The sequence below is a fragment of the Schistocerca serialis genome, chromosome 7, assembly GCF_023864345.2.
Source record: "Schistocerca serialis cubense isolate TAMUIC-IGC-003099 chromosome 7, iqSchSeri2.2, whole genome shotgun sequence".
NCBI lineage: Eukaryota > Metazoa > Arthropoda > Insecta > Orthoptera > Acrididae > Schistocerca > Schistocerca serialis.
In genome coordinates this window covers 271,464,614-271,492,540 of record NC_064644.1, presented here as the reverse complement: position 1 = coordinate 271,492,540, position 27,927 = coordinate 271,464,614, and the positions used below count along the sequence as shown (strand labels likewise).

At 38.5% G+C, this 27,927-nt stretch overlaps 1 protein-coding gene across 3 annotated transcripts in view; it reads right to left on the bottom strand.

Annotated features, from left to right (window-relative positions):
- LOC126412139 (DENN domain-containing protein Crag) overlaps window positions 1–27,927 on the bottom strand; it is a 302,966-nt gene that overhangs the window by 140,053 nt on the left and 134,986 nt on the right. For all 3 annotated transcript variants that reach the window (XM_050081588.1, XM_050081589.1, XM_050081590.1), the window contains 4 exons: window positions 23,288–23,428; window positions 17,884–18,124; window positions 10,555–10,698; window positions 9,581–10,474 (listed from right to left, as the gene is read on the bottom strand). In XM_050081588.1, the coding sequence (XP_049937545.1) occupies window positions 9,581–10,474; window positions 10,555–10,698; window positions 17,884–18,124; window positions 23,288–23,428 (1,420 nt within the window). The remainder of the gene's footprint in view (window positions 1–9,580; window positions 10,475–10,554; window positions 10,699–17,883; window positions 18,125–23,287; window positions 23,429–27,927) is intronic.

Sequence of the window (27,927 nt, the reverse complement as noted above, 5' to 3'; positions counted from 1 at the left end):
ACTTTTTGTCAGAAGGAATTTAGTAAATGAGGTCTGTTCTTCCTTTATGACCCACTAAAATTAAGGGGAGTTTATGCACACTAAAGTAACTGAACTCCTTTACCTAAGATGCTGTCGCCTCAGTGACAGTGGAAACTGCAACTGTTAGTAGGTGATTTAATGGGCATCACCCACATGTTAGTAATATTCACTTAATATTCACTCTATCCTATTTTCGGGATGATAGTCTGTAAATCAAAAACAGCTAAAAATCACAGGTCCATATGGAGTGTGACTTTCAAACAATTACTCACTGTATGCAATAGTAGAGAAAAGAAAATTCTTTTACTCAGCACTTCGCAATGATCTAATGTTATGGTCAAATATAACATACTCTGCATTATCTTCCATGCATTCTGCCAAGCATACATTAAACTGCAACTTCATCTGTTATTCCTTATTTGTAAAATTGGTGTCTTCTTATGGTACAAGGATGTTAGACAGAATAATTCATTAAAAAAAACATTGTTGATATGTGAGGAATCTGGACTGTTAATGAACACACAAAAATTATCATAACCAATCTCTTTAGTTGGTATTTCCATTACTGACTAAACAAAGATTATATGTTGTCTCCGTATGCATATTTTGTTTAATTCAGGTTATATACAGTGTTTTTAATCCCAATACTTTTCTGTGATCACTACCAGAAAGTGGATCAGACTGCTCAACAATTTTTTACAAATTTGGTGTCTTGTTAATTTATGCAAATATACTTGATGAGAGGTGTATAATTTGCCAAAATGTGTAATGGAACAATCAATATAATTGACTGGTTAAAGTGATTTGTGTTATTGAATTCAGGCCAGTTTAAGGGAAGGATAAGTGAGTAACAGTAAGTTTCCCTCTACAGAAACACAGAAACTCTTAAATTCCTTACCAGCTGCAGCAAGTGTGAATGTGATGGCTAACATGATGCAAAACATTGCCACCAAAAGTATAGTGTGTGTTGCCATAATAGAATATATTTTAACCCTTCAATCTTTAGCGTCACCATGCCTAAACGTAAAGCGGGAAGGAAGTGTTGTGACTATTGTGTGCGATTTATTTCTGGTTCTCTTCTTTTCCAGTGATGAATCTGTAGCCTGTGATTTCATAATGTATTCTTACTGCCCACAAAGCTTACTACCATCATTTACTCCACACAATTTTCTTTCCCTCCTGTCTAATACAGATTTATCTGGGTTACATGTGATATATTGTTAACCATTTCTCAGAACTTCGGGTTTGACATTGTACATTTTACAACATTTTTAATAGTTTATAAAAGGATGCATGTATTCTCAATATCTTCTTGCAGTAGAGTCTTCTATGTATTTAGTATCCACACTGAAATGTTTGTTTCAGGGGCACAGAGAAGAGGATGTGTATTATCAGAGGGAGCAACTGTTCTCACTTATGTATTCCCCCTTCATCAGTCCCCCCTTTTGTCTCTCATTCATATTCCACCCTCCAAGTTTTATGACACACACAAACCTTTCAGTACTTCCACACACGCAACATGCCTTGAGTTCCCTTATTATTTTAATTAAATTCACAGCATTTTCAAAATAACGAAATTAGTAAAACTCAGGGGATAATAGAGTTACAATCAATAGAGGCTTAATAAGAGTTTATTTTCACATAATCTACAATATGACTTATGAGGGATTAATGGCAGTGTTGCACGCATGGGTACAGATATAAAAAAAAATTTCTCACATTTTGCGCTGAAGGCAGTGCTTGAATAATACTATTTAGTGGAGTGTGGAGTATTTGCTCTAGTAGTTTATTTTCATTAAGTAGCAAATTGTAGAAGCTCACATAAGAGAGACTAACAAATATAACAACAAAAATAATCAATTATTGACAAAATAATTTAACTTGATAGATAAAAACTCTAGTAGTCACCAAGCGGCGGCAGAAACACAGACACCAACTTCTCAGAACTCCGCAGGCGGGAACCAGCACTACAACATCCACCTGGCCTTATTTTATATTAATTTCTTCCATCTCAGTATTTTGCTTCACTCCATTTTAGTTTTCTACATCTGTCATTGTCTTACACATCTATTTTTCACTGCTCCCCTACCACCTCTGTTAAATACAATGCACTTAGCTTTTCACTTTTATTAACTCATAGATGATGTTTAAGCAGTAACCTCTGCCTGCATATTACCCTGTCTTCGACCTTTAAGCTCTCAGGTTTTCATATCTTGTCCAATGCAGTCCCCAACAGTCATTCCTTCTCATTCCATGCAGTCTCTTCTGATCTGCTGTTCTGGGTGACCTTCCCAAAACTGCCCCTTTTTCCTAGACCTCTCCAGTCCTTTCCCTTCACCCCTCTTCCTTTCCCTTCAACCATTCTGCCTGAAGAAGGAGCCACTGGCTCCGAAAGCTTGTCAAATACAACCGTATTTTGTGTGTGTGTTCTGCTGCCGCTTGGTAAGTAGATTTTTTATCTATCCAGTTAAATTATTTAGACTAACAAATGTGGTTTTTATCATTGACAGAGCTTTTACTGTTTCTTTCATCTATCCACAAAGTTTTAATTACTGAAAACACTCTTTTGGGAGATGCATTAGAACCTGGAATAGTTAGTGAAAATTCAACCAAGTGTCTAAAATGTATTAGATACACACTCATTGCAAAGAATGAGTAAAATTTTCTCTCTGTTTTTCACTGACACCAACATTACAGTCCAGCAGTTTACCTTCACTCAGATTACACAACAGCACTCATCAAATAGTTCTCCCTTATCCATAGTAAAGTTCACGACACTAGATTTTACAAAACTAAGCAATTCTTGAACACTAATACAGCTGAAGGTTTTACATAGGGTGGTCTTCTTCATCAGTTAAAGAATTACCAGTAATGGTTCACATCATTCACGAATCCATCCAATGCAGGTACCAGAAAGAGCTGTGGTGATATTGTTAAACTGGTGATGTGTCACTAGCCCCTCACTTTTCAACTAATGTAACTATTGTTTTACTCCAATCAAACAATCGGAATATCCAGGATGGAATGTAACAATACTATGAGAAGGAAAGTTGCTACTCACCATATAGTGGAGATGCTGAGTCACAGATAGGCACAACAAGATGATTTTCACATTTAAAGCTTTCGGCCAATGGCCTTTGTCAACGCACACACACAAATGCAACTCACACACACCACTGCAGTCTCAGGTAACTGAAGCCCTACTACGAGCAGCAGTATCAGTGCATGATGGGAGTGGTGACTGGGTGGGTGAAAGGAGGAAGCTGTGGCTGGGAGGGGGAGGGATAGTATGGTGGGGTTGGCAGACAGTGAAGTTCTGCAGGTTGGGATGCGGGCAGGGGAGAGGTGGGGAGAGTAGCAGAAAAGGAGAGAAATAAAAATAAATAAATAAATAAATAAATTTAAAAAAAGACTGGATGTCTTGGCAAAATGACGGCTCTGTAGTGCTGGAACGGGAGCAGGGAAGGGGCTAGATGGGTGAGGAAAGCGACTAATGAAGGTTGAGGCCAGGAGGGTTACAGGAATGTAGGATGTATTGCAGGGAAAGTTTCCACCTGCAAAATTCAGAAAAACTGGTGTTGGTGGGAAGGATCCATATGGCACAGGTTGTGAAGCAGTCATTGAAATGTTTGGCAACATGATCAGCAACAGGATGGTCCATTTGTTTCTTGGCCAAAGTTTGTCAGTGGACATTCCTACAGACAGACAGACAGACAGACAGACAGCATGTAGGTTGTCATGCCTACATAGAATGCAATACAGTTGTTGCAGCCTAGCTTGTAGACCACATGACAGGTTTCGCAGGTAGCCCTGCCTTTGATGGCATAGGTGACGTTAGTGACTGGACTAGAGCAGGTGGTGGTGGGAGGATGTAGGGGGCAGGGGTATCTTTCCAGTCTCCCACCACCTCCCAAAGCCCTACCGTCCGGCCACAGAGAAGCATTTCCCTCATAACTCAGGACCACCCAGGACTGGAGCAACTGAATTACATTCTCCACCAGGGTTTTGATTACCTCTTGTCGTGCCCACTATCCTTCCCAACCCTCCCACAGTGGTATTCCGCCGTCCACCGGATCTACACAATATATTCATCCATCCTCACACAACCTCTGCTCCCAATACCTTACCTCATGGCTCATACCCCTGTAATACACCTAAATGCAAGATCTGGCCCATACATCCTCCCACCACCACCTACTCTAGTCTGATCGCTAACATCACCCATCCCATCACAGGCAGGGCTACCTGTGAAACCAGTCATGTGGTCTACAAGCTAAGCTGCAACCACTGTGCAGCATTCTAAGCTGCAACCACTGTGCTGCATTCTAAGCTGCAACAACTGCTGCATTCTATGTACGCATGACAACCAACGAGCTGTCCGTCGGTATGAAGGGCCACCGACAAACAGTGGCCAAGAAACAAGTGGACCACCCTGCTGCTGAACGTGCTGCCAAACATGATATCCTTTATTTCAATGACTGCTTCACAGCCAGTGCCATATGGATCCTTCCAAACAACACCAGATTTTCTGAATTGTGCAGGTGGGAACTTTCCCTGCAATACATCCTATGTTCCCATAACCCCCTTGGCCTCAACATTTGTTAGTCGCTCTCCTCACCAATCCAGCCCCTCCCTACTCCAATTCCAACACTACACAGCCGTCATTCTATCACCACATCCACTGTTTTTTATTTATTTTACTTTATTTTATTATTTTCATTTATTATGAAGTTGCAAGAAGATGGAAACAATATACAGGAAAACTGTACAGCAGACCAGACCTGTCTGAAAACATCATGGAAGAAGAAACAGAAGTAGATGCACACAACATAGGTGAACCTATATTAAAGGTAGAGTTTGAACTAGCTCTGAAAAAATTGAAAAAACAACAAATCGCCTGGTATAGACAATATCCCAGCTGAACTTCTGAAATCTGGAGGAGCAAAACTGAATCAGGAGTTGTATAATCTTGTTTTCAACATGTACGAGCAGGGTAAAATTCCTACAGACTTTGAGAAAAACATTATGAACCCCATTCCAAAGAAGGCAAATGCTATAAGATGTGAAAATTATAGGACACTCGGCCTAGTTACTCACGCCTCTAAAATATTAACCTCAATTATCCTAAAACGCATAGAACAAAACGTCGAAGCTACACTCTCCGAAGACCAGTTTGGATTCCGGAAAGATAGAGGAACCAGAGAAGCAATATTTGCTCTAAAACTAATAATAGAGAAACGACTAGATAAGAACCTGAAAACATACATAGCTTTCATAGATGTAGAGAAAGCCTTTGATAATGTTAAATGGGATAAAATGTTTGAGGTACTCAAAAAAGTAGGAATAGACCATAAAGATAGAAAAATGATATGGAACCTATACAAAAACGAGACAGCAGTTATCCGTGGACGGACAAAACAAGAAGAGGTGCAGATACGGAAAGGTGTCCGACAAGGTTGCGCACTATCCCCTGTTATCTTTAACGTATACATTGAAGAGGCGCTGAAAAAAGTAAGGGAAAATTCACAGACAGGTGTAGTAATTCATGGCCAACGAATAGATATGATAAGATATGCCGATGATATAGCTGTCCTGTCTGAAAGTGAAGAAGATCTTGTAGTCCTACTGAATAGAATGGATAAAATTATGGGTGAAGAATATAATATGAGAATTAATAAAGCACAAACAAAAGTAATGGCATGCGACAAAGAAGATCAAGTGAAAGTCCAAGTTCATGTAGGCAATGAACTGCTTGAACAAGTTGATAAATTTACTTATCTGGGCAGTAATATTACCAGGGATGGAAGGAGCAAGGCAGAAGTGAGAAGTAGAATAGCTCAAGCAAAGGCTGCTTTTAACAAGAAGAAAAACATATTAACATCTAAGAGCATCAGCCTTGCAACCAGGAAAAGATTTTTGAAATCATATGTGTGGAGTGTGGCATGCTATGGGTGTGAAACATGGACTCTCGGGACAGAGGAACAGCAGAAGCTAAATTCTTTTGAAATAAGGTGCTATAGACGCATGCTCAAAATAAAATGGATCGACAAGGTCACAAACGAAGTGGTTCTGGAAAGAGCAGGTGAGAAGAGAAGCTTCTGGAGTTTCATTGTTAAAAGAAGAGTGCAATTTACAGGCCATCTATTAAGACATAAAGGACTCCTGAACACAATCATAGAGGGATATGTCGAGGGAAAAAGACCAAGAGGAAGACCACGACTGAGGTACATGGATCAAATCATGAAAGATGTGGGATGTGACACCTATAAAGAAATGAAGAGAAAAGCTGAAAGACGCACAGAATGGAGACAAGCTGCCATTGTAGCAGTTGCAAACCAATCCTTGGATTGACCACTACAGAAGAAGAAGAAGAAGATTTATTTCTCTCTTTTTCCATTACTCCCCCCCCCCCTCCCCTGCCCCCCACACAGCCTGCAGCACTGCACTCTCTGCCATCCCCACCATACTATTCCTCCCCTTCCCTGCCCCAGTCTCCTCCTTTCCCCCACCCAGCTGCCACTCCCATCATGCACTGGTGCTGCTGCTTGCAGTGTGGTTTCAGTTGCCTGAGACTGCAGTCGTGTGTGCGAGTTGTGTTTGCATTGAGTGTGTGTTTGCATATGTGTATCTCTTGTTGGCAAAGGCCATTGGCCGAAAGCTAAGTGTGAAAATCTTCTTCTTGTCCCTATCTGAACACAGCATCTCCGCTATATGGTGAGTAGCAACTTTCGTTCTTGTAATATTGATTTACTACATATGTCAAAAATCTTTTGTCTGCAACATCAGTTACATTTACATTTTCTTTTTCTATGCACAGAATACTGTTGGGGAAAATACTGTAACTAGCTTGAAGAAACTGAAGAGTGATTAAGGAGAGCAGATGTTTTGAAGGGGGGGGGGGGGGGAGTCTTCAGAGTGACAGGATACTTGTTAAGGGATGGGAAGTAGGATTCTAATGCTTGGGAAATATCAATGACACTTTAAACAGCTGGTAGAAGGTATAACCATCTTATTTTACTCCAGCCTAAGAGTTTCTTGTATTCTACTTCAGTGAAGTCAGAGAAGGATTTTAGTTTCTCAACAAGTGGGCAGTACAGGCATGGAAATGTTGGTAGATTTCATCAATAATGATCTGTATATCAACTAGTGTGCAATCTGTGCCAGTTTGGACAATGCCGTGTACAATATGAGCAGAACACCCTACACCAATCAAATTATTTTCACGCTTTCACTGCAACTTAAAATAAAATACTGTTTTAATCTTTCCATTTCTTTACTCCATATTTGCTGTGTATGTCGTCAGCAGAAACTGTTACGACATTTCTCTTAAGATTGTACTTCTCCAACATCTGTAAGACATACGGAGTCAAATGCTCTGGACTTCCACAACCAAAGTTCACCAACTACGACACTCTCATTACAATGCCTTTATCTGGGCGGTAAAACCTAACCACTAAAGGGCTAGTTTGAAGTCTATGTGGCTGGAAGAATCTGTCATCACTGAAATAGACTTTACTGCTTTCAGTTCCTTCATTATTTGTTAGAAAATGGCACAATCACATTCATGATCACTAATTTGGTTTTCATTTGTGAGCATGAGAACTTCTTGTTGAACAATGATTTAATTAATTATCTCATTGAAGCTGTCCATGGACTTGAAACTCTGGTTGACTATGTGGTACACAAATAAAGCTTCTTGGACCAGAAGTTGCTTATCCATGTCTGAAACTACCTTCTGCAAAAACTAGTTATCAAATTTTGACCTTGAAGAGTTAACCTGGAACTCAGCTTTATGTTTGTCAGACTTCATGTGAGTTACTATTCAATGTGCATTCCATGTCCAGTGCCACATTTTGGACCACAAAACTGCACCCACAGCATTCTTCTCACTTCTTTTAATTAATGGGAATTCTTGCAGTGCCTTACTGTTTAGTTTACACTTGCATTTTCCCATAATTAACATAAGCAATATTTAGATAATCAGAATCCCTGCTGCAAGCACTGGAAACACTAAACTACTCTACACAGTACAACACACCGAAGTTAGAACACATGCACCTGTTCACATGATCACAATAACATCAATTTTCTGAATCAATCAATATATTACATGAACTTGACAACTAAAACAGTTCAGTTTTTTCATGCAAATGACACACAATGCTAGTGTTCAGAAACTTCAAACAAACAAACCATTGTATCAGGATAGGTAATAAGTGTAAAAAGGTAAAAAGTCACACTAAGAGGGAAATGCAGGACATTTCACTGTTCCAAAAGAGGGTTTGGGGACTCCGGGACATTTAATTAAAAACTGGGACTGTCCTGGAAACACTGAGACAAATGGGAACCCCAGGCTTGCCCCACACATTTTCCCTAATTGTTCACCCCCATCCTCTCCCCCACCTTCTACACATGTGTCTGCTTGGGCAACCATTCATTAACAGGCAATGTTCGGTGGGGGGGGGGGGGGAGGGGGAGGGGGGGGGGAGAGAGAGAGAGAGAGAGAGAGAGAGAGAGAGAGAGAGAGAGAGAGAGAGAGAGTTAGGGGGCAGGACAGGAGGAAGGGTGGGGGGTGGGGTGAGGGGTCACACACGCATGCGTATGTGTACTGTAACTCAAAAAAGCATTCATCCCAAAGCTAGCAAAGATCTCATTATTAACATTACTATAAACTGCACTTACTTAAATGCACTGATTAAACAGAAATTCAACAATTTCTGTCATTTTTTCTGAAATTTGTTCACATGAAACAAAGTATCTTCTTAGAATATTTTAGGTTATTGAAGCCGGCCATGTAGTTTACTTTTTGCTGCTGTTTCACAGTGTGCATGCTTTGCAAGAAGTAATAAAATGGCAGTGTAAGTAGGCCATTGCAATGCTATACAATTAGTCTGGTGGTTGATATAACTTAAATTTTTGCTATATCACAGAGTGAATGACACAGTGGAGCCACGTATGCACACAAGCACTTCATGCATGCAACCACACATGCCATACATCCTCACACACACACACACACACACACACAGACACACACACACACACCACTTAGCTATATGCAGCAACATGGTAAAGTTGAGTGTGTTGATGTGCAAGCCAATATACATATAAGCAAATTTCTGGTTGAACATTTACTGTAAAACTGTTTTTGGATTTTTCTCTGCAAATAAATGAAGTCCAAATTCATTCATGGAAATAAAGCAGTGGACTTTAATGCTTTAAAGTCACATTAGTCAGTCATTTTACCCCAGATGTAAAGAATATCTTTTACTTTGTTAGGAGTTTAGTTTTGTTTACTAGCAAATACGAAAACTAACAGACATCACTATTTTATGAAGCAGGATGTAGTGCAAAAAAGATTAATGAGTGAACTTTGACTGGAAAAATGTCTTGATATACTATTTAACTGTCCAAAGGTTTGTATAATATTACTGTCAAAGTAGAGAATTTTTTAAAAATTTTTTCATTTAAATTGTATCAAAAACTACCTGAACTTTGATGCCTTGCAGTGTAATCTGCCCAGTTTCTTGATGTCAATAATTATATAAATGAAACTCACCTGAATGGTAACTTGAAGCTTGAACCAAGGCTGCTTATACTTGAAGTTACCCCACCAGACGTAACCGGAACATCAACAGGCATTGTCGATGATCGTTGCATCGACTTTCCTTGCACAGAGTGAGTTTCTCCCTCTCCTTCTTCTAATTCATCCTCATCTCCAACCTGAGAACTTTCTTGAGTAAAAGTTGCACTACGAGACACACCCTGAGTTCGTCCCCGACCACCAAAAAGCACCGGGCCTCTCTCACTGTCTGACAACTCTAACACAACTGCTGCAGCGTTTGAATTATACTGAGATGCACTGGGATGATCTTGAACGTTAGGTGGTTCTGGTGACTCTGTGTCTTGGGGTATGTCATCTTCCACATGTAGAGCCCCAAGGGGGTCATTCTCCGTAACAGGTGTCCTTACGGGTGAGGTCTTCTGGGAATGAGCAGCAGAATTCTTACTAGGAGAATCTAGTGGTCCATTTACATGATTTGGGTCACACTGAAAATTCTCTCTTTCCTCCTGTGTCTGATGTGTATCACTTGCAGTAGTTGCAGAGTGCAAAACTTGGGGAGTTTTATTTACCATAAAGGAGGACGAATTCTTAATATTCTTATTCTTCACATTATTATGATAATCAAGAAGAGAATCAGTGCTGCTTTTCTTAAGACTACTGTCACTGTCTAGCTTCTTCATACCTACACGATCCCACATTTCATTTCCTACCCGACTAACTTTTGAACCCCAGGCAGACATTAGTTTACCAAAGTGTTTGGGTGTGTTACTGCCAACAGAGTCCAAATCATCAGTACTGCCAGCTGAACTTCGCTCTTCCAGATGTTCTGACGATGATTCCCGGCTTTGACGCCGTAATGTTAGGCTGTTTCTACGACCAAACAGAGCCCTGCCAAAATATACAACACGAAAATTAAAAGAAAATACTGCATGGAGAAAAAGACTACTACAATGGTTGATGTAATTTACCTGCTTGGAATGACTTTAGAACTTGGAGATTTTGTAGTTCTGGGAAGTTCTGGAATTGAAGGCACATTATTGGTGTTGTTATGAAGTTCTGCCTGAAGACCAAGTTTGTCCAAAATTTGAGCATCATTGGCAAAACTCTCTGACCTGATCAGAAAAAAAGTAGAGAATAATTTGAAAACTCTAATTACAAAAAGCTACTTCTTAATGTCTGTTGTGATCAGTACTCTACACTGACAAGCACAATAATGTAACTGGACAATAAAATATGCAATGTGTGTCCATAACTGTAATGTAATATCATGTGTCAAATAGTAAAATTACAAGGAGACAGGATGGCTGACCAGTATTTAATCTTTAGGAAGCACAGTTTCAACAACTGAGAGTGACACATTTAAAAGTGGAAAAAAATTATACCTGGGTTTTTGAACTGATAATTTCTTCCTCAGGAAGGGGAGAGGGATGGTTAGAAAGGAGGGACAGGTCATCTGACCAACAGACTGAGATAAAAACATTTATTGTGAGGACAAGGGATGGAGGCATCAGAGAGAGTAAAAGATTAAAGACAGTATATTCATAAGCATTGTGCCAGCTTCAGTACAGAGATGAATTAATCCATCTTTATGTCTCACTCTGATTGTCTATCATCCCTTGACTGAAGCCGACCCAGTCTTTATCAAGTGTTTTCAGTCAGTCTCTTTCAATGTATCTCCTTTCATCTTTGTCTCTCCTGTCCTCACAAAAGGAGGGTTCCTCTAAACCCGGAGCCTGAGCTAACGGTACCACAGGTTGGTGTAGTTTTTTCTACTTTTAAGTGTGTTCTTGGAACTGCAGCTCAAAGTGAGTACTGCCTGGCCAACCATATATCTCCTTTAATTACTCTATATTGTGTTACAGATAATCATGAAAACGTCGTACTACACACTTCAGGCAAAAAGTTTAAACTGTTCTATATCTAGTAAGCAGTACTTACAAAATTTGGGTTTTGGGAAACCGGTATCGACAAAAATGTAATACGACTCCTTCCTGTGGTCACTTAGACAAATTTCAGAACTTGCACACTGACATCAGCCTGTCTTAATTTATTCATTTGGGCTAACACACAGACAGCTTACAGCATGGTACTTCAGAGTCCTTAAACACGAAGTTAAGCCTAATACCTCTTACCCTGGAGTGCAGCGTGTATTCCAATGCGTTCACTGCTTCATTTCATTACACTATGGCACCACTATCAAGATACAGCAACACATGACGAACCGATTATGCATTAAAGCCAATAACACTGTTTTTCTTACATTCATCAATAATCATAACAAATTAATAGAATTTTTAAAATTAAGTAGCAGTAAAGTATATCAGAACATAGAAAATAGCTCACGAACAGTACTGAAAGGATAACATTTTTTATACTTGTAAAGGACAGAAGTATAAGCAAACAGATCTCTAAATAACTTTATAGAGTTGAAAATCAGCAACCACCTGGGTGCAAGGTGCTCACAAGTTTCGAAATAAGCTATGCAACAGAAGATGCAATGGAATGAGACATATTCAAATGAAAGCCAAGTTCAGCACAAAATGCGTTACAAGCTTTAACAGGGTCCTAGTTGGTGTACTTAATAGTCTTATATATATCACTTACAACTGAAAGTCTTTCATGTGTTATGACAACATTAGTGCAAAGGAAACCAGCTGTTCCTGAATTAAGGCTCTGTTAAACAGTCAGCTGCCCGCATGGCAGAAGGAACTGCTGCCTGTCATGGTCAGTGATTAATACACAATGAGCAGGGTTCAGTATTCAAGTAGTTAAATACTGCTTCCTCTGAGTTTATTTGTAGCCATGCAGCTCAAACACTGAAAGTACTTTGTTGGGTCAAAATGCCAATGTCACAATTTGCACATAAGACTAATATCAAATGAAAGAAGTCGGCACTAAGGAATGAAGTGTCAATTAGCAGTAATTTTAACATCTATAAATAATAATAATAATAATAATAAACCTGGCATCATACTCACCAATAAAAAGAAGAAATTAACACAACTAATCAAAATATCCATACCCAATACAACAAATATACAAAAGAAAACAGGAGAAAAAATTGAAAAATACATCCAACTGGCTGAGGAAGTCAAGGACATGTGGCATCAGGATAAAGTTGACATTATACCAATTATACTATCAACTACAGGAGTCATACCACACAAGATCCACCAGTACATCAATGCAATACAGCTACATCCAAACTTATATATACAACTACAGAAATCCGTAATTATTGATACATGTTCAATTACACGAAAGTTCCTAAATGCAATATAACATATACTGTACAGTTACAAGGAAGTGACGCTTGATCGAGGTCCGCATCACTTTCCATTTTTAACCAGACTTAACGTCTGAGAAAGTAAAGAAATAATAATAATGTTTGTAGTGGGTGGTTGTGGTGCTGTCACTATCAGTTGAGAAAATCTGCTCTCATACAAGTATACACATATGCATGGAGATACCATAATTAAATAAAATGATTAAATTGATGTACAGCTTATGCCTTGTTGAATTGCGAGCAAGTTGCCAAATCTGAAACACATTAAAACAGTCACCTTATCTATTTATAGAAGATTTTAAATAACAAAGAATATACAGGGAAGGGCAATCCTTAGACTTTGTTTTATCTAATGTTGTGGTAATCAGATGTGAACTTGACTAGTGTGTAGCACCCATAAGTCTGTTGATACTTGCAGTCTGAGGTTTGTTGTTTGTTGTTATCTGACACAATGAATAGAAAGTACACATTTGTTTTGCAAATATGGTGGAAACATGACTAATTAAAGTGATGTTTTGTTTGCAGAGCATTTTCCAGACATCCAGCCCCCATTAAAATTAAAGATTTGAAAAGAGTGAGTTGGTAGTGAGATTTGATATTCAGGTAGGCCAAAGTCTGTTACTGCAGAAGAGAATATTAACACTGTTGCACTTTGTTAATGCAATCACCTAATTAAATCTCAAAGACAAGCATCCAAGGAGTATGGAATAGCAAGAACAAACCTACAAAGTATTCAGAAAAAGCAAAAATTAATATCACACAGACTTCAAGGGCTAAATGTAAGTGATCCAGACAGGCACATGGAATTCTGCTATTCGTACACAATCAGGCAAGAAGTAGATACCAAGTTATTTTAAAAAAAAAACATTCTTTTGAAGTGGGTAGTTGAAGTCAAATGGCAGAGTGAACAGACAAAACTATCTCTACTAGGATTCTACAATGGAGACAGAGTTAAACTCTCTTGGCATGAGTTTATGGGTAGGGATTTTCAGTGATAGATCACTCAAAACTTATTTTTTTAAATGGACTGACAATTCTGTAAATTACCTACTTATGATTCAAGATATGTTGGTAGAACTGGAAAATAGTCAACTTTTAAAAGCCTTCACTATTCTCATATACCACAGTCTGGTTATAGTCTCGAATATACTAAAAGATGAGGTTTATTCTGCGAAGATTTGTGATATTTAGCATTTGCAGGAATGAATCCAATCAAAATTTGAAAATCTACAGTTTTGGAAGCTTTGTGACAAAATTTATAAACCAATGTTGAAAACGAAAAAGTGGAATGTTTGCCTAGCACAGCATGGAAACTACTTTGTATCTTTTGTAGGTTCACAGAACTCTTCATGTATTTCTGTGCAGATAATAAATTTTTCCAGAATGAGATTTTCACTCTGCAGCGGAGTGTGCGCTGATATGAAACTTCCTGGCAGATTAAAACTGTGTGGCCGACCGAGATTCAAACTCGGGATCTTTGCCTTTCGCGGGCAAGTGCTCTACCAACTGAGCTACCGAAGCACGACTCACGCCCGGTACTCACAGCTTTACTTCTGCCAGTACCTCGTCTCCTACCTTCCAAACTCTACAGAAGCTCTCCTGCGAACCTTGCAGAACTAGCACTCCTGAAAGAAAGGATACTGCGGAGACATGGCTTAGCCACAGCCTGGGGGATGTTTCCAGAATGAGATTTTCACTCTGCAGTGGAGTGTGTGCTGATATGATTAATCTGCCAGGAAGTTTGTATGCGTGCTCTTTCAAGGAAAAATAGTTTTCTGTGTGTATGAAACTGACCAAGAAGAACAGGAAGATTATGGTCTATCAGACCATACATGTGGGAAATGATACTGTACTGGAAACACATACTGTTAGCGATTAACAGGGTGTAAGGTTGACATATTTTAGTTGGCATCTTAGTACAAAGGTGAAACTTTGCTCGCAAAGTACGGTGCTCAATCAAAGCAGAGAAATACTACTACTTTTTGTTGTTTTACGTAGTAAGGGCCCTCTGGGATCTAGAAAGCATTCAGATTTTCATTTTGTTTTTATACGACTATCTTCAGCATTTGAAATTCTCAGAGCACTTGACTTATTTTTGTAGAGAAGACTTTTTGGCCTCTTTCAACAATTTCATGCCACACCCCTTGGTATTGATTAGTAGTTAAATATCTTTCCGTGAGTTATGCTCATTAATAAACAGGTATCCTTTTACTTTCTGTGTATTATGCTTTCAACACAAGTTTCGGTATTCATTGTAAATATCTCAGTTTCAATACTGACTACCATCAAATAAAGAATGTGCTTCACTTTCTCTTTTAACCATTTGCACAAATAGAACTACAGGCTCTTGATGAAAATAACAAAGAAATGTATCATTCTTCACACAATACTATCCTAGTATTCTTCTAGTATGCCTCTCCAGTGCATATACCTGAAGATCTACAATGACTCATAACCAGCTTCAAGAGCATATATGGGCAATTCAGTCAGACTAAAAATACCAAAAAGCATGCTCAGTCTGCTCTGGAATCACTCTGATAGGGTATGATGATATGATCTCCAACACATATTCAAAACACATACGAGATCTGTTCAAAAAATTCCAAGAACATTCACAATTTCGTGCCAATGGTGTGTTGGAGCAAAATGCAGTTGAGATCGCTGCACACACCTGTGTTTAATGTGTAACTGCCGGAAGTTTTGTTGTTGTAAGTCTGTTAGTTATTGCTCAGTGTCATATTGAGTAGAACGCTGTGTTTCGCAGTATGTGCACAGTTTGCGGATTTCGAGACGGCAGAGTTAGAGAAGTGATGTGTCTGCATTAAATTTTACATGGAACTAAAGAAAACCTTTACAGAGACACACCAAATGATGCAGGAAGCCTATAGTGATGAGCGCTTAAGATGGACTAAGTGTTCGAATGGATCACAAAGTTTAAGAATGGGCGGATGGAAGCTAAAGATGACCCTCTATGTCTACCAATGACACACGCCATGAATGTCAACAAAATTGTGCATGCCAATTGAAGACAGACTGTGTGAGAGATTGTAGAAGAATGTAGAATTTCAGTTGGATCATGTCATGAAATCCTGACACAGCATTGTGTTGCCGCCAAGTTCGTACCACAGCTCATGAGTCGAGACCGGAAAGACGTTTGCCTCACAATCTGTGATGAGCTTTAGGACTGTGTTAATGAAAATGAGATGTTCCTTACCAGAATCATACCTGGTGACGAGGCGTGGGTCTACAGTCATGATCTTGAGACCAAGGTTCAGTCTTCACCATGGATCGGGAAAGGTTCTCTAAGACCAAAACAAGCTCAACACATCATGTCAAATGCCAAAGCGATGCTGACAGTTTTCTTTGACTTTGAAGGATTAAATCATGAATTCGTGCCACAGGGACAGTGTGTTAATCGCTGGTACTATTGGGACGTGCTGTGACACCTGCAAGAAAATGTGAGAAGGAAATGGCCAGAAATATGGCAAGGTAATTTATAGCTCTTGCATCATGATAAGGCACCTGGACATTCATCATTGTCGGTGTGTTACTGCACAAAAAACAAAATCACTGTGCTGCCTCATCCTCTGTACCATCCAGACCTGGTCTTGTGGACTTCTTTTATTTCCGAAGTTGAAAACCCCATTGAAAGGGTGAAGATTTGCAATGATAGATGAGATACAAGAAAATTCGCAGACAGCATTTCGAGCGATCTAGCAGGAGACATACAAAGACTGCTTCTGGAAGTGGAAATGGTATTGGGAGGGAGGGAGGGAGGGGGGAGGGAGGGAGGGGGGAGGGAGGGGTGGTGTATCAATTGTGGAGGAGAGTACTGCGAAGGATAGCATTCACAATAAGTAAAAGGTAAGCACAGAAAAATTTTGTGGATAATGTTTCAGAATTTTTTGAACAAAACTCCTCAGTCACTTTGCCTACTAATGAAACACACTCTCTGAATGTTTCACTAACAAGAAAGACATGCAAAACAGAATTCCATTTACCCATCCAGTCGTCACACATCTCGCCAACTTGACAATGGTTGTCCCGCCTCTGCTATATGGCTATGAAATCTCGAAACTTTACTACCACGAAGGCAAGAATTCAGAACACTTTAAACAGCAGAAATTTTTCTGTACTGCAAATATCTAATGGGACCACTACGTAATGAGTGCTACACATTTCTTGCACATCATAACTTCACCTCGCAAACTCTACAACACTGCCATCATCAGACAATGTTTCTCCTCAACACACCTGGATTTAAAATCAATAGCTTCATTATCGCCACTGCTGCAAAACTTAACTTCCTACATAATCACAAAACTGTCAAACAGGATGCATAATACCATTTGGAAAAGATTATTCTTCCTCCAGCATCAGTACTTCACAATTTTACAAATGGGAACTTGGTCTGCAACATGCACTTGTCCCCATAACAGTTCTGACCCTATATTATGCTAATTAGTTACTTCAAATATTGCCAGAAAATGGAAAGTCCGGTGACAGTAGGGCATTAGTGCCTGGAGACAGTGGTCATGTGTGTGTGAATGCGGGTGAGTTTTCTACTTCTGAAAAAGGGCTTTGTCTACAAGCTGAAATATTTTTAGCATTCTTTTTCACTGTGTGCCTTCTCTGTGTGGTGAGTAGCAGTGTATCCTTTCCATATGGTTGGTATTCCAAATTTTGTCTCAGATTTGTTGCTCTCTTCACTATTCTTAAATTGTAAGATTCTCGATTGTCGTACTATAATAATTTCTTTATTAAATTCACTCTTAGGCAATTTCTGTTGTTTCCCTCGACTGACTATGCTGAGTAACAGTACTGTTTAATGTTGAATTCATATTGTTTATTGTGACGATTGTCAGTGTTTTACTGAAAGAAGGTTTCTTGGTTTCGAATAGTAATGTTTTTGTGTGATTTACTGCCCAGCTCTGGTGTCAACTGATAAGAAGAACTGTTTCTTATGTATACTTCTAACATATTAATGCAATGAGCAATGTATCAACAATACCTGCTAAGAAGCTTCCAAGCCTCAGTCTCAGAAGCTCGGTTTGGCTTTGGGCTGGCAGGCTGACCATGATGTCGCAGATTGAAGACAAACTCAGAACAACTACCACTCCGAGCACGTCTCCTCTGTGATCCTACTGTAGGGGAGTCACCTCCAAAAGCTGAGTCAAAAACGTCTGTCTCCTCTTCTGACAAAGATGGTCCATTGTACAAACCAGTCATCAATAGACCAGCACTGCTTTCAACTGTGTAAAACAATGTATGTACTTTAGCACAAAAAGTATTTTATAACTGTCATTTCTTTCAATAGAGCACACATTTATCTGGTTCCACATTCTAGCATCCCAAATTTCAACCAATTAACCTCAGTTGTATTAAATGTTCTCAGCACATTTGCAGCATTACTTCTTTATAGGGTGGTAGGTTGGACTTGATTTTGCAAATTGTAGAAAGTTACATAATCAAAGACAATGAAGAGAATTAACCCAATAAGACTATCAAAAACATTTAATACAACAGTTTCATTGTGAAAGCATGTGTGTTTATTCTAAACTTGAATTACAATTATGGCACAGTTACGTGTGTTATTTACTATACCTACGGGAGTTAATGATAACACACAACTAATGCCTGTGGGAATTTGCTTAGCTACAGAGCGCTCCGCAACATAACCCAACATCAAGCAACACACCCCTCGCAATAAACTGCCATTAATAAAACAGAGATACAACTAGCTGCTTCACTTCACGATGTTCAATTTTGCTGTAAATATACAGGGGATATGCAGAATAACGTGAACAGTGGTAGTAATGGGGTGGTTGTGTTTGACGGTCAACAATCCAGGTACGGCACGTGTCATGCTGGACTGTGCATGTTCAGTACCAATTGCGCATTAGTAGAGGTTGTTTACGAGTAGAGCACATTTTGTATTTGCATTCAGAGCCTGAGGTTGACGTGCAATGAAAAGATCTAACAGAGTTCCAAAGAGGGCAGAATGTGGAGGCTCGATTAGCTGGAGCATAAGTAACCAAGACAGCCAACTTACTGAATGTTTCAAGAGCAACTGTTTGAACAGCATGACAGCCTACACAAAACATGGAAGGACATCATTGTATGAACGTAACAGTGGGCACAAATCAAAACTAAATGACAGAGATTGCCATACGCTCACATGAATTGTGTCAAAACAACACAAAACTACATTGGCTAAAGTGACTGCAGAGTGAGCTGCTATACTGAAACCATCAGTGATGACAACCAACACAATGAAGTGTAAAACAGGGTGTCAGGAGCATAAATCCTGGACAGCTGATCAGAAGAAACATGTCATATGGTCCGATGAGTCAATGTTTTCGTTATTTCCAACACTGGGCCAGGTTTATGCCTGGAGATCGCCAAAAGAAGCCTGCAATCCTGATTGCTTGATTCCAATAGTTAAGTGTGGAGGTGGAAGTGTGATGGTGTGGGCAGCCATATCATGGCATTCTGCTGGTCCCATCATTACTCTCAAAGGCCATGTTACATCCAATGATTATGTGAACATTTTGGGTCATCAGGTGCATCCCATGTTTCAAATGTTATTCCCCAACAATGATGCCATATTTCAGGACGATAATGCAACAATTCACACAGCCAGGAAAGTACAATCGTGGTATGAGGAGCATGCAATTGAACTGCAGCATCTTCCCTGGCCAACACAGTCCCCAGACTTGAACATTATCGAGCCCTTTCGGGCGGTACTGAAGCGCAGACTGCGGAGCTGATTTCCGCCTTCCTCTTCACTACAGGAGTTAGAAGAGGTTCTGATCAAAGAGTGGCACAACATTCCACTGAGGACTATACAATCATTATATACCAGTATTCCAAGAAGAGTCGCAGCTGTATTACGGGCAAATGGAGGTCCAACCCCTTATTATTACTAAATGATTCCCAAATAAGTACAGGTGTTCACATTATTTGGCCATTCCCTGTATCTTTGCCTTATGGGTCATTTTTGACAGACTACACATTGCCAGGATTTCGTTTGTGACACACTCTGGAAGATTGCATGTAGTGTCTTTGATGTTTTTTGATAATACATCTGATTGTATCCCAACATGCTTAATATCAGTGACTGAACTGGCACTTTCATGGAATAGCATTCGGAATTCAGTACATTCTATATTTGTGCTTTGTATACTCAAACGATGTGAGTATCCAATAAACAGTAGTTCACAGTTATTATGTGATATGTCTGAAGAATGAAATGTGTGTCTTCTTTGTGGTTATTACCAGTTCCATTTTCTTGAAAACAGTTTTATTATAAAATAGTCTCCAGTATTCATTTACTTGGTATTATTTGTTTATGCACATTCTGATTATTCAACTTTCTAACTTAAGTATTCAATTTATTTTTGCAGTGTTTCACTTATGTATGTTATTTTTGGTAGTCAAACATTTTTAGAAGTGTACGTTAGGTTCAACGCCACAAAAGATCCTGGATCAACAGATTAACCATATCAAAGGCATTTCACAACTGATACAGACCCCTCATCATAATTTTTTCCCACCCCTGCTTCTATCCCACATGTTCATCTTATGTGTTCTTATAACAGAGCCTTTTTCAAGTCTCATTTACTTTATGATGCTACTTCATTGATGCAACAAAAAAGTTAATTATGCCTATAGTGGGCATGGGATCATCGAGCTGGGACCTCGAATCAGTACTAAAGTGTTTCTTGTTTATATGAATAACATTATTATTACATCACAATAATAGTTGTGTCTACACCATCATCCAGATGAACAGCTGCTCGAAACAAGCAGCATGCTGTGGATGCAGGCCAGTGGAGACAGAGGTATGCTGGAGGGTGGGGGGTGGGGGGTGGGGGGTGGGGGGGGGGGCACTCATTCGTCTTAACTTCCATGGGACCTGCGATAACAATCAAATGTGGCGTCATGAAAGCTGTGGACCAGGTGAACATTATTGGACACCCTCTGACAGTGATGGCACCTTCTAGTAGATCCAGTAAACCTCCAGGCCATGATTCTTTAAAAGGGGCGAACACCTATGTATGAGACCGGTTTGATAGATCAGATTTTGTAAACAGCTCGTCTTACTTCTCGGCATAGACTCCATTGAGGGATACACACTTTGTCCATGTATCCTCCAACTTTTTCATCCCATTGGAAAAATATTTTCTGTCAAACTCTGTAAAACACTCATTGACTGCAACTATCACTTTCTCATTTGATGTAAATTTCTTCCCAGTGAGTCAAAGCCTCTGGTTAGGGAACAAGAAGACGTCACTTGGGGCTAATTCAGGTTAATAGGGTGCACTTTCACCATTGTTATTGCTGATGTGTGGGAGTGTGCATTATCATGGTGAAAGAGAACTTTTCTGGGTGCCCTCCTTGGTCTTTTTTCACCCAACACAAATTTCAAATGATCCAGTTATGGATCTGCCTTTTTAAAGTAATCGATGAGCATTATTCCTTGGGGATCCCAAAAAGAGTACAGCCATCACCTTACTAGCTGACAGAATGGTCTTTGCCTTTTTTGGTGCACTTTCACCCACCTTTGTCCATTGTTTTGACTGTCATTTTGAATCTGGTGGGCAATGATAGATCCAGGTCTCATCAGCAGTCACAAATCTGTGCAAAAAGTCTTGCTGATTGCAATTTAACATTGCCAGACACCGTAATGAAATGTTGTTTCGGATATGCTTTTAGTTGGCCTTGAGCAATTGTGGCACCCACCTCGCATACAGCTTCTTCATATCCAATTCTCCATGCAGCATATTATGTACTGCTCAGTTGAGATGCCTACAGTCTCAGCAATACCCTGAACTTCAATTCAGCGATCTTCCACTACCATATCATGGCTTTTGTCAATGGTTTCGTGATGACGTCAACTCAAGGGCCGGAGTGCCCTTCGTTTTCAGTGCTTGTCCGACCAAGTTTAAATTCATTAATCCAAAAGTAAATGGTCTTCAATGATGGTGCAGAGCCCGCATGAAATTCATCGTAGCCTGTTTTGATTTGTGTGGCGGTCCAACCCTTCAAATGAAAATGTTTAATAACAGCACGAAACTCTGTTTTCTCCATTGTCAATCACAGTTGACAATTCATCAATTCAGACAGCCATCAACAACGAACTGTACATTGTATATTGTCCGAATTCTTCATAAATCCTTGGAATAATCAACCTTACCAACCATGAAGATGCATCAAAAATGTTCTGTTCTTTAATGGAAATTTACCGACTTATCAAAACTATCTCGTGTAAAATATTTTACCTCCTGAACTATGTAGCATACATTCAGTGGTATACATGGATACTGCCTGCAAAATGTGCTGTCAATAGAGTAAGTAGTAAAGAAGTAATAAATTAAAATGTCATGCCTGACACTGAAGTTTTACTGCACGAAATGTAGTGAGCAACAAGCGTTTTTTTTTCCTTTCATTATTTTGTGTGTGTGTGTGAGGGGGGGGGGGGGGTATCACAGAGTAAAAGTTTGTAAAATATATGAAATTATATTTAAAGTTCGTTGTAAGTCAATAAGTGCTCTCATTCTCAAATCCTGGATGACTGTAGTCTGGGTAATTTGAGCACCACGAGTTACTCTACCTCAACACATATAAACCTTTAGTAATATACATGAGTGTCCATGCCACAAGGCTAGAACTATGCTACTGTGGCTTGAGGAACTGATGTTGATATCTTGGTCACCAAATTCGCCTGATGTGAACCCATGGAACACGTTTGGGAAACCACTGGGCCCCTTTCCCACACCCCCAAGCCACCAGCCCATAATTTATGGGAATCCTGTTACCTGTGCATAGATATCGGTTGCCACATATCTCCAGAAACCTGTCAAAGACATACTGAATTTGCATCTCACAGAATTGCTGCTGTATCACGTTTCAAAGGTTGGCCAACAAGTTATTAAGCAGGTGTCCAACATATTTTGGCCTGTCAGTGCATTTCTGCACTTCTATATTTGTGACAAGCTAAAAGTACCTTTGATTAAATACTTTCCCCAGCTTCCCCTTACCAAGTATCATTCTCATCTACTCCTATAACTTAAGTGTTATAGAGTTTATTTTCACTTGTTTTTACGATTAGGAGAAATTTTGTTTCATGTGGATTACAAGGCATATAATAAACATTTTTAACTTTTGCAAGAATAGGGAAAATTTGTCAATCTGACCATACTGTGGTCCATGTTTTCGTTTTTTACAATGACTTTTCTGAAATGGCAAAAAGTATATCAGATTTCACACAAGACACATTTAAAATTGCCACAATTTAAAATGTTGTATAGTGAATATACACTAATGGAAACTCAACTTTCTTGCCAATTTTCAATTACAACAACTACTTTCAATTATAGTGGCTGGTTGAAATGCCACATATTATAACTTACATGGCTGTTGATGCAGGGGACGCACTGGTGTAAGCAAGGAAGTGCCTGAGGGTCTCACAATGCTGCCGTGACGTGAGCGGAAGCGGTCAAATTGTGCGAAGCCTGAGTCAGAAGGGTTTGCCTTGCTCGCACATTTAACATCTGTAAGCAATATACATGCCACAACTTCAACAGTGTATCTTCTGAACACTTGTCTATTTATTACAATTACAAATATGTAATAAAAAAAGAGATACAAGGAATTCATGCTTAAGCACAGTTTTATTTAGTCTTCTACTTGCTACTAGCTAAAATTATTGATGCAGTAATTTCTGTCCCCTTCACTTCCCGACTGCTCTATTCACATTCAAACTTGCATATCTGCTGTGAATTCCTGATTGTATAAAATATGTAGAGTATAATAGCAACAGTTTGGTATACAACACTTTTCTTTCTCCTGCATTTACATTCCAACATCACATGACAAAAGATATGAAGGGTATTTGTTTGTGGTAGTGGTCTTCAGTCCAAAGACTGGTTTTATGCACCTCTTGATGCTACTCTGTCCTATGCAAGACTCATCTCCGAATAACTACTGGATCATTCCATGTCAAATAGCCTAACTTTGAACATTTTCCCCACTCGATCATCATGGATTTCGACGAAATTATATGTCAACATTTGCACATGTGTCTGATGAATATTGGTAAAGTTTAACATGTGTCAAAGCAATACTGGCCAAGATATAGTCACTTGTTTGACTCTGTGCATGACTTTACACAGAGCGAGCATGAATTTCTGGTGAATTTGAGCTGTTATGTTTCACGCAATATGTTGTTGAAAGAAATCAAATTTGAACACCTTGTACAACTAGACACATTTTCTTAATAATAAAAATAATAATAATAATAATAATAATGAAAAGAATTTTACCAGACATATACACTCAGAAAAATTTAGACAAAGTCATCAAAAATTTAAACGTTTTGCTGATTACATGTCAAAGATTATAGGTGAAACTTGGTGTGTAGTAACCTAACACCACAAGGGTCTCAAAGATAAAGCTTCATTTATGTAACACTTTGCCATACTGAATAAAATCCGTGCAAACTTGAATATTTTGTAAGAACAAAAAATGTGGTATTTTCAACCCGATTTTGTAAACCACTGTGTTCCATAAAACTTTTCAAACTGGGCTCATTAGGAAGACCATTGTTTTAACCACCTAAAAAGTGTATTTGATTATCCAATGCACATTAACTATGCTAGATAATTTGAATCAAAGTTGTCCACGAAAACTGCAGCATGAAAACAATGTAAATTTTGGATTCTTATATCTTGTACAGTAAATGCACATTGAACATGATAATTAATACACAACAGCTCTGTAGCACAAGGATGTGGAGCACAAAATTTTATTCATCTATTTTTTAATATTCTACAAACTCATCAAAAATATGACAATTTTTATGAAAAGGTAGAAACAGTGAATATCCGATACTTGTTTTTCAAATTCCATTTTCTATTACAATTTCAAAACCAGTCTCATCCAAAATAATGTATTTTCAGCCCCCCCACAAAACAGTTGATTTAATTTCGAACATGGGTTAACAATGCTTAGTAAACTGAGGCAAACTGGTTGGAAAAATCACTCTGCAAATAAAGTTTCTATATCTTGTTGATTACAAACATGAAACTTTGGAGACAACTTAGTAACATAATGTTTTCCCAGATAAAATGTCATTCACTTACTGCTTTCTAAATTTCCACAAAATCAGTTAAAACTTGATTTTTGTAAAAATTCCAAAAATAGATCATATTCAATTTGCTTTTAGTAAATCTGTTTTATAAAACTGAATTCAAACTAACCACAGTTGGAAATCACATGTGATTTTCCAATGTCCACTAACAAACATGGAAATGATGGCAAATGTGATGGAATGTACCACACCAACAGGCTACACTGCGGCCACCTGTTGTCCATGTTTTGTTGCATGTGGTTTTTATTTTTAAGTTGGGAAGCAATATCTCACTGCATTGCATTGATCCATGGTGAAACTGTCAGGAATGGCTGCAGAACATGAACCAGCAACCCCATTGCAATAGGGGTCAAGTCTGACAGCTGTGTAATACCGGCCTTAGGTGGGTTTCTTCATTCAAGTTCCCAAGCCTCCAATTTCATTTCTTAACTTAGGTTCTAAAGCCCTGCTGTGGTACAGCCTGTCTGCTTATAAAGTCACTTGATAAATACCTTATCTCCAATTCTAAAATATGTAGGAGTATCTCTTGTATGTGCCAAGCAAACAACAATATCAATTTTGATTTTAAACTTCTGAACAGTGCAACATTACTGAGATCAACTGAACGAAATGATGCACTGATAAAATTTATGCCCAGCTCATTCATTTTATTGGCACTAGAAACAAGATGCTTGTTGGGTAACACAACAACATCTCGTTTTCACACGTTCTGTTCCTACAATATCATCATCTGGCTGACAGTATCAATTTCCAGAAAAAGAACAGCAGAAAATGGTTCAAAAATTTCGAATTAAATGAAAACCGCAAAGTTGATAAATTTAAAATAAAAATTTATATTACTTTTTGCTTGCCGCATATGTGAGATACTTCTACAGATTTGAGGATCACAGATAAGGTATTTTGGATGGCTATCAGGCATGACCCTGTTGGAAAGGGGTTGCTTGGTCATGTTCTGCAGCCATTAGTGACAATGTCACCATGGAGCAATGCAATATAGAAATATATTACTCATCACTTTAAAAATAAAAACCACAAGCAACAAAACATGGACAACAGGTCGCTGCAATGTAGGATGTTTCTGCGGTCCATTTACTACGATTTGCCATAATTTTCTGCTATGTTAGCGAAAAGCGGAAAATTAGACGCAATTTTCTGAATGCTTGAAAACATGCTTTGTCCAACTGTGGTTAGCTTCAGATCAATTACATAAAATAGATTCACAGAAAGCACACTGAATGTGATCTATTTTTATAATTTTTACAAAAATTAAGTTTTAACTGATTTTGAGAAATTTAGAAACCAGTACATGAATGGCATTTTATCTGGGAAAACCTTATGTCACTAAGTTGTTGTCTGAAAAGTTTCATGTTTATAATGTCTTTAATCAACAAGGTACAAGAACCCAAAGTTTTCATTTGCAGAGTGATTTGTAGGACTATTTTGCCTCAATTTATGTAGCATTGTTGGCCCATGGTGGAAATTAAACCCACTGTTTTGTGGGGTTTAAAACACTTTGTTTCGGATGCGACTGGTTTTGAAGTAATAACAGAAAATGGAATATGAAAAAGAAGTATTGAATATACCCTATTTTCCCCTTTTCATAAAAACTGTCATCTTTTTGATGCATTTGTAGCTTCTTGCAAAATAGCAGGTGAGTGAAATTTTGTATTCAACATCCTTGTACTACCAGGCTACGGCATATTAAGTTTTATGTTCAGCATACGTTTACTCTAACGGGTGTGAGAAGCCAAACTTTACATTTTTTCATGCCGTGTTTTTCCTGAACAAGTTTGATTCAAATTATCTAGCACTGTTAGCTCACTTTGGATAATCAAACATACTTTTTTAGGTGGTTAAATCCATGGTCTTTCTAATGAAGACAGTTTGAAAAGTTTCATAGAACACAGTTGTTTGCAAAATCAGGTTGAAAATACCACATTTTTTTGTGTTTTAACAAAATATTCAAGTTTGAACTTATCCTGTAAAATTCTCTTTATTATTATTCTTAAGAGAAAGTGTCCAGTTGTACAAGGTGACCATCGCTTCGACAAATGTTAAAATTTACCAATGTTCCATAAACTTTTGTCAAAATCTGTGATAGTTGAGCAGGGAAGCCTAGGAGAGCTGACACAGAGTGACCCTACTGTAACCTCCATCCTTCTTAATCTGCTCACTGTATTTGTCTGTTGGTCTTGCTTTACGGTTTTTAACCTGCCACACTTACCTGAAATACTAAATTGGTGATCCTTGGACAATGTGTCAATGTGTCCTATCAACCAATCCCTTCTTTTAGTCAAGCTGTGCCACAAATTTCTTTTCTCCCTATTTCTATTCATACCTCCTCATTAGTTATGCAATCTACCACGCTAATCTTCAGCATTCTTTTGTAGTGTTACATTTCAAAAGCTTATGGAATTCTCAACACTTAAATCTATATTCAGTGTTAAAAATTTATCTTCTTCGAAAATGCTTTTCTTGCCGTTGTCAGTCTACATTTTATATCCTTTCTACTTTGGCTGTCCTCAGTTATTTTGTATCCCATATAGCAAAACTCATCTACTTTAAGTGTCTCTTTTCCTAATTAATTCCCTCGGCATTATATGATTTAATATGACTACATTCCATTATCCTTGTTTTGCTTTTGTTGATGTTTATCTTACATCCTCCTTTCAAGACACTCTCCATTTCATTTAACAGCTCTTTCAAGTCATTTGCTGTTTTTGCCAGTATTACAATGTCACTGGCAAATTTCAAAGTTTGCATTTCTTCTCCCTAACTTTAATTCCTACTCCAATATAACTATCTTAAGTGAGGACTGTAATATGTAACTGCTCCTAAAACTGAAGCAGCTAATGCACACCAGTGAGGTGGCACAAGACTCAAAAGTAACTGCTTTAATTT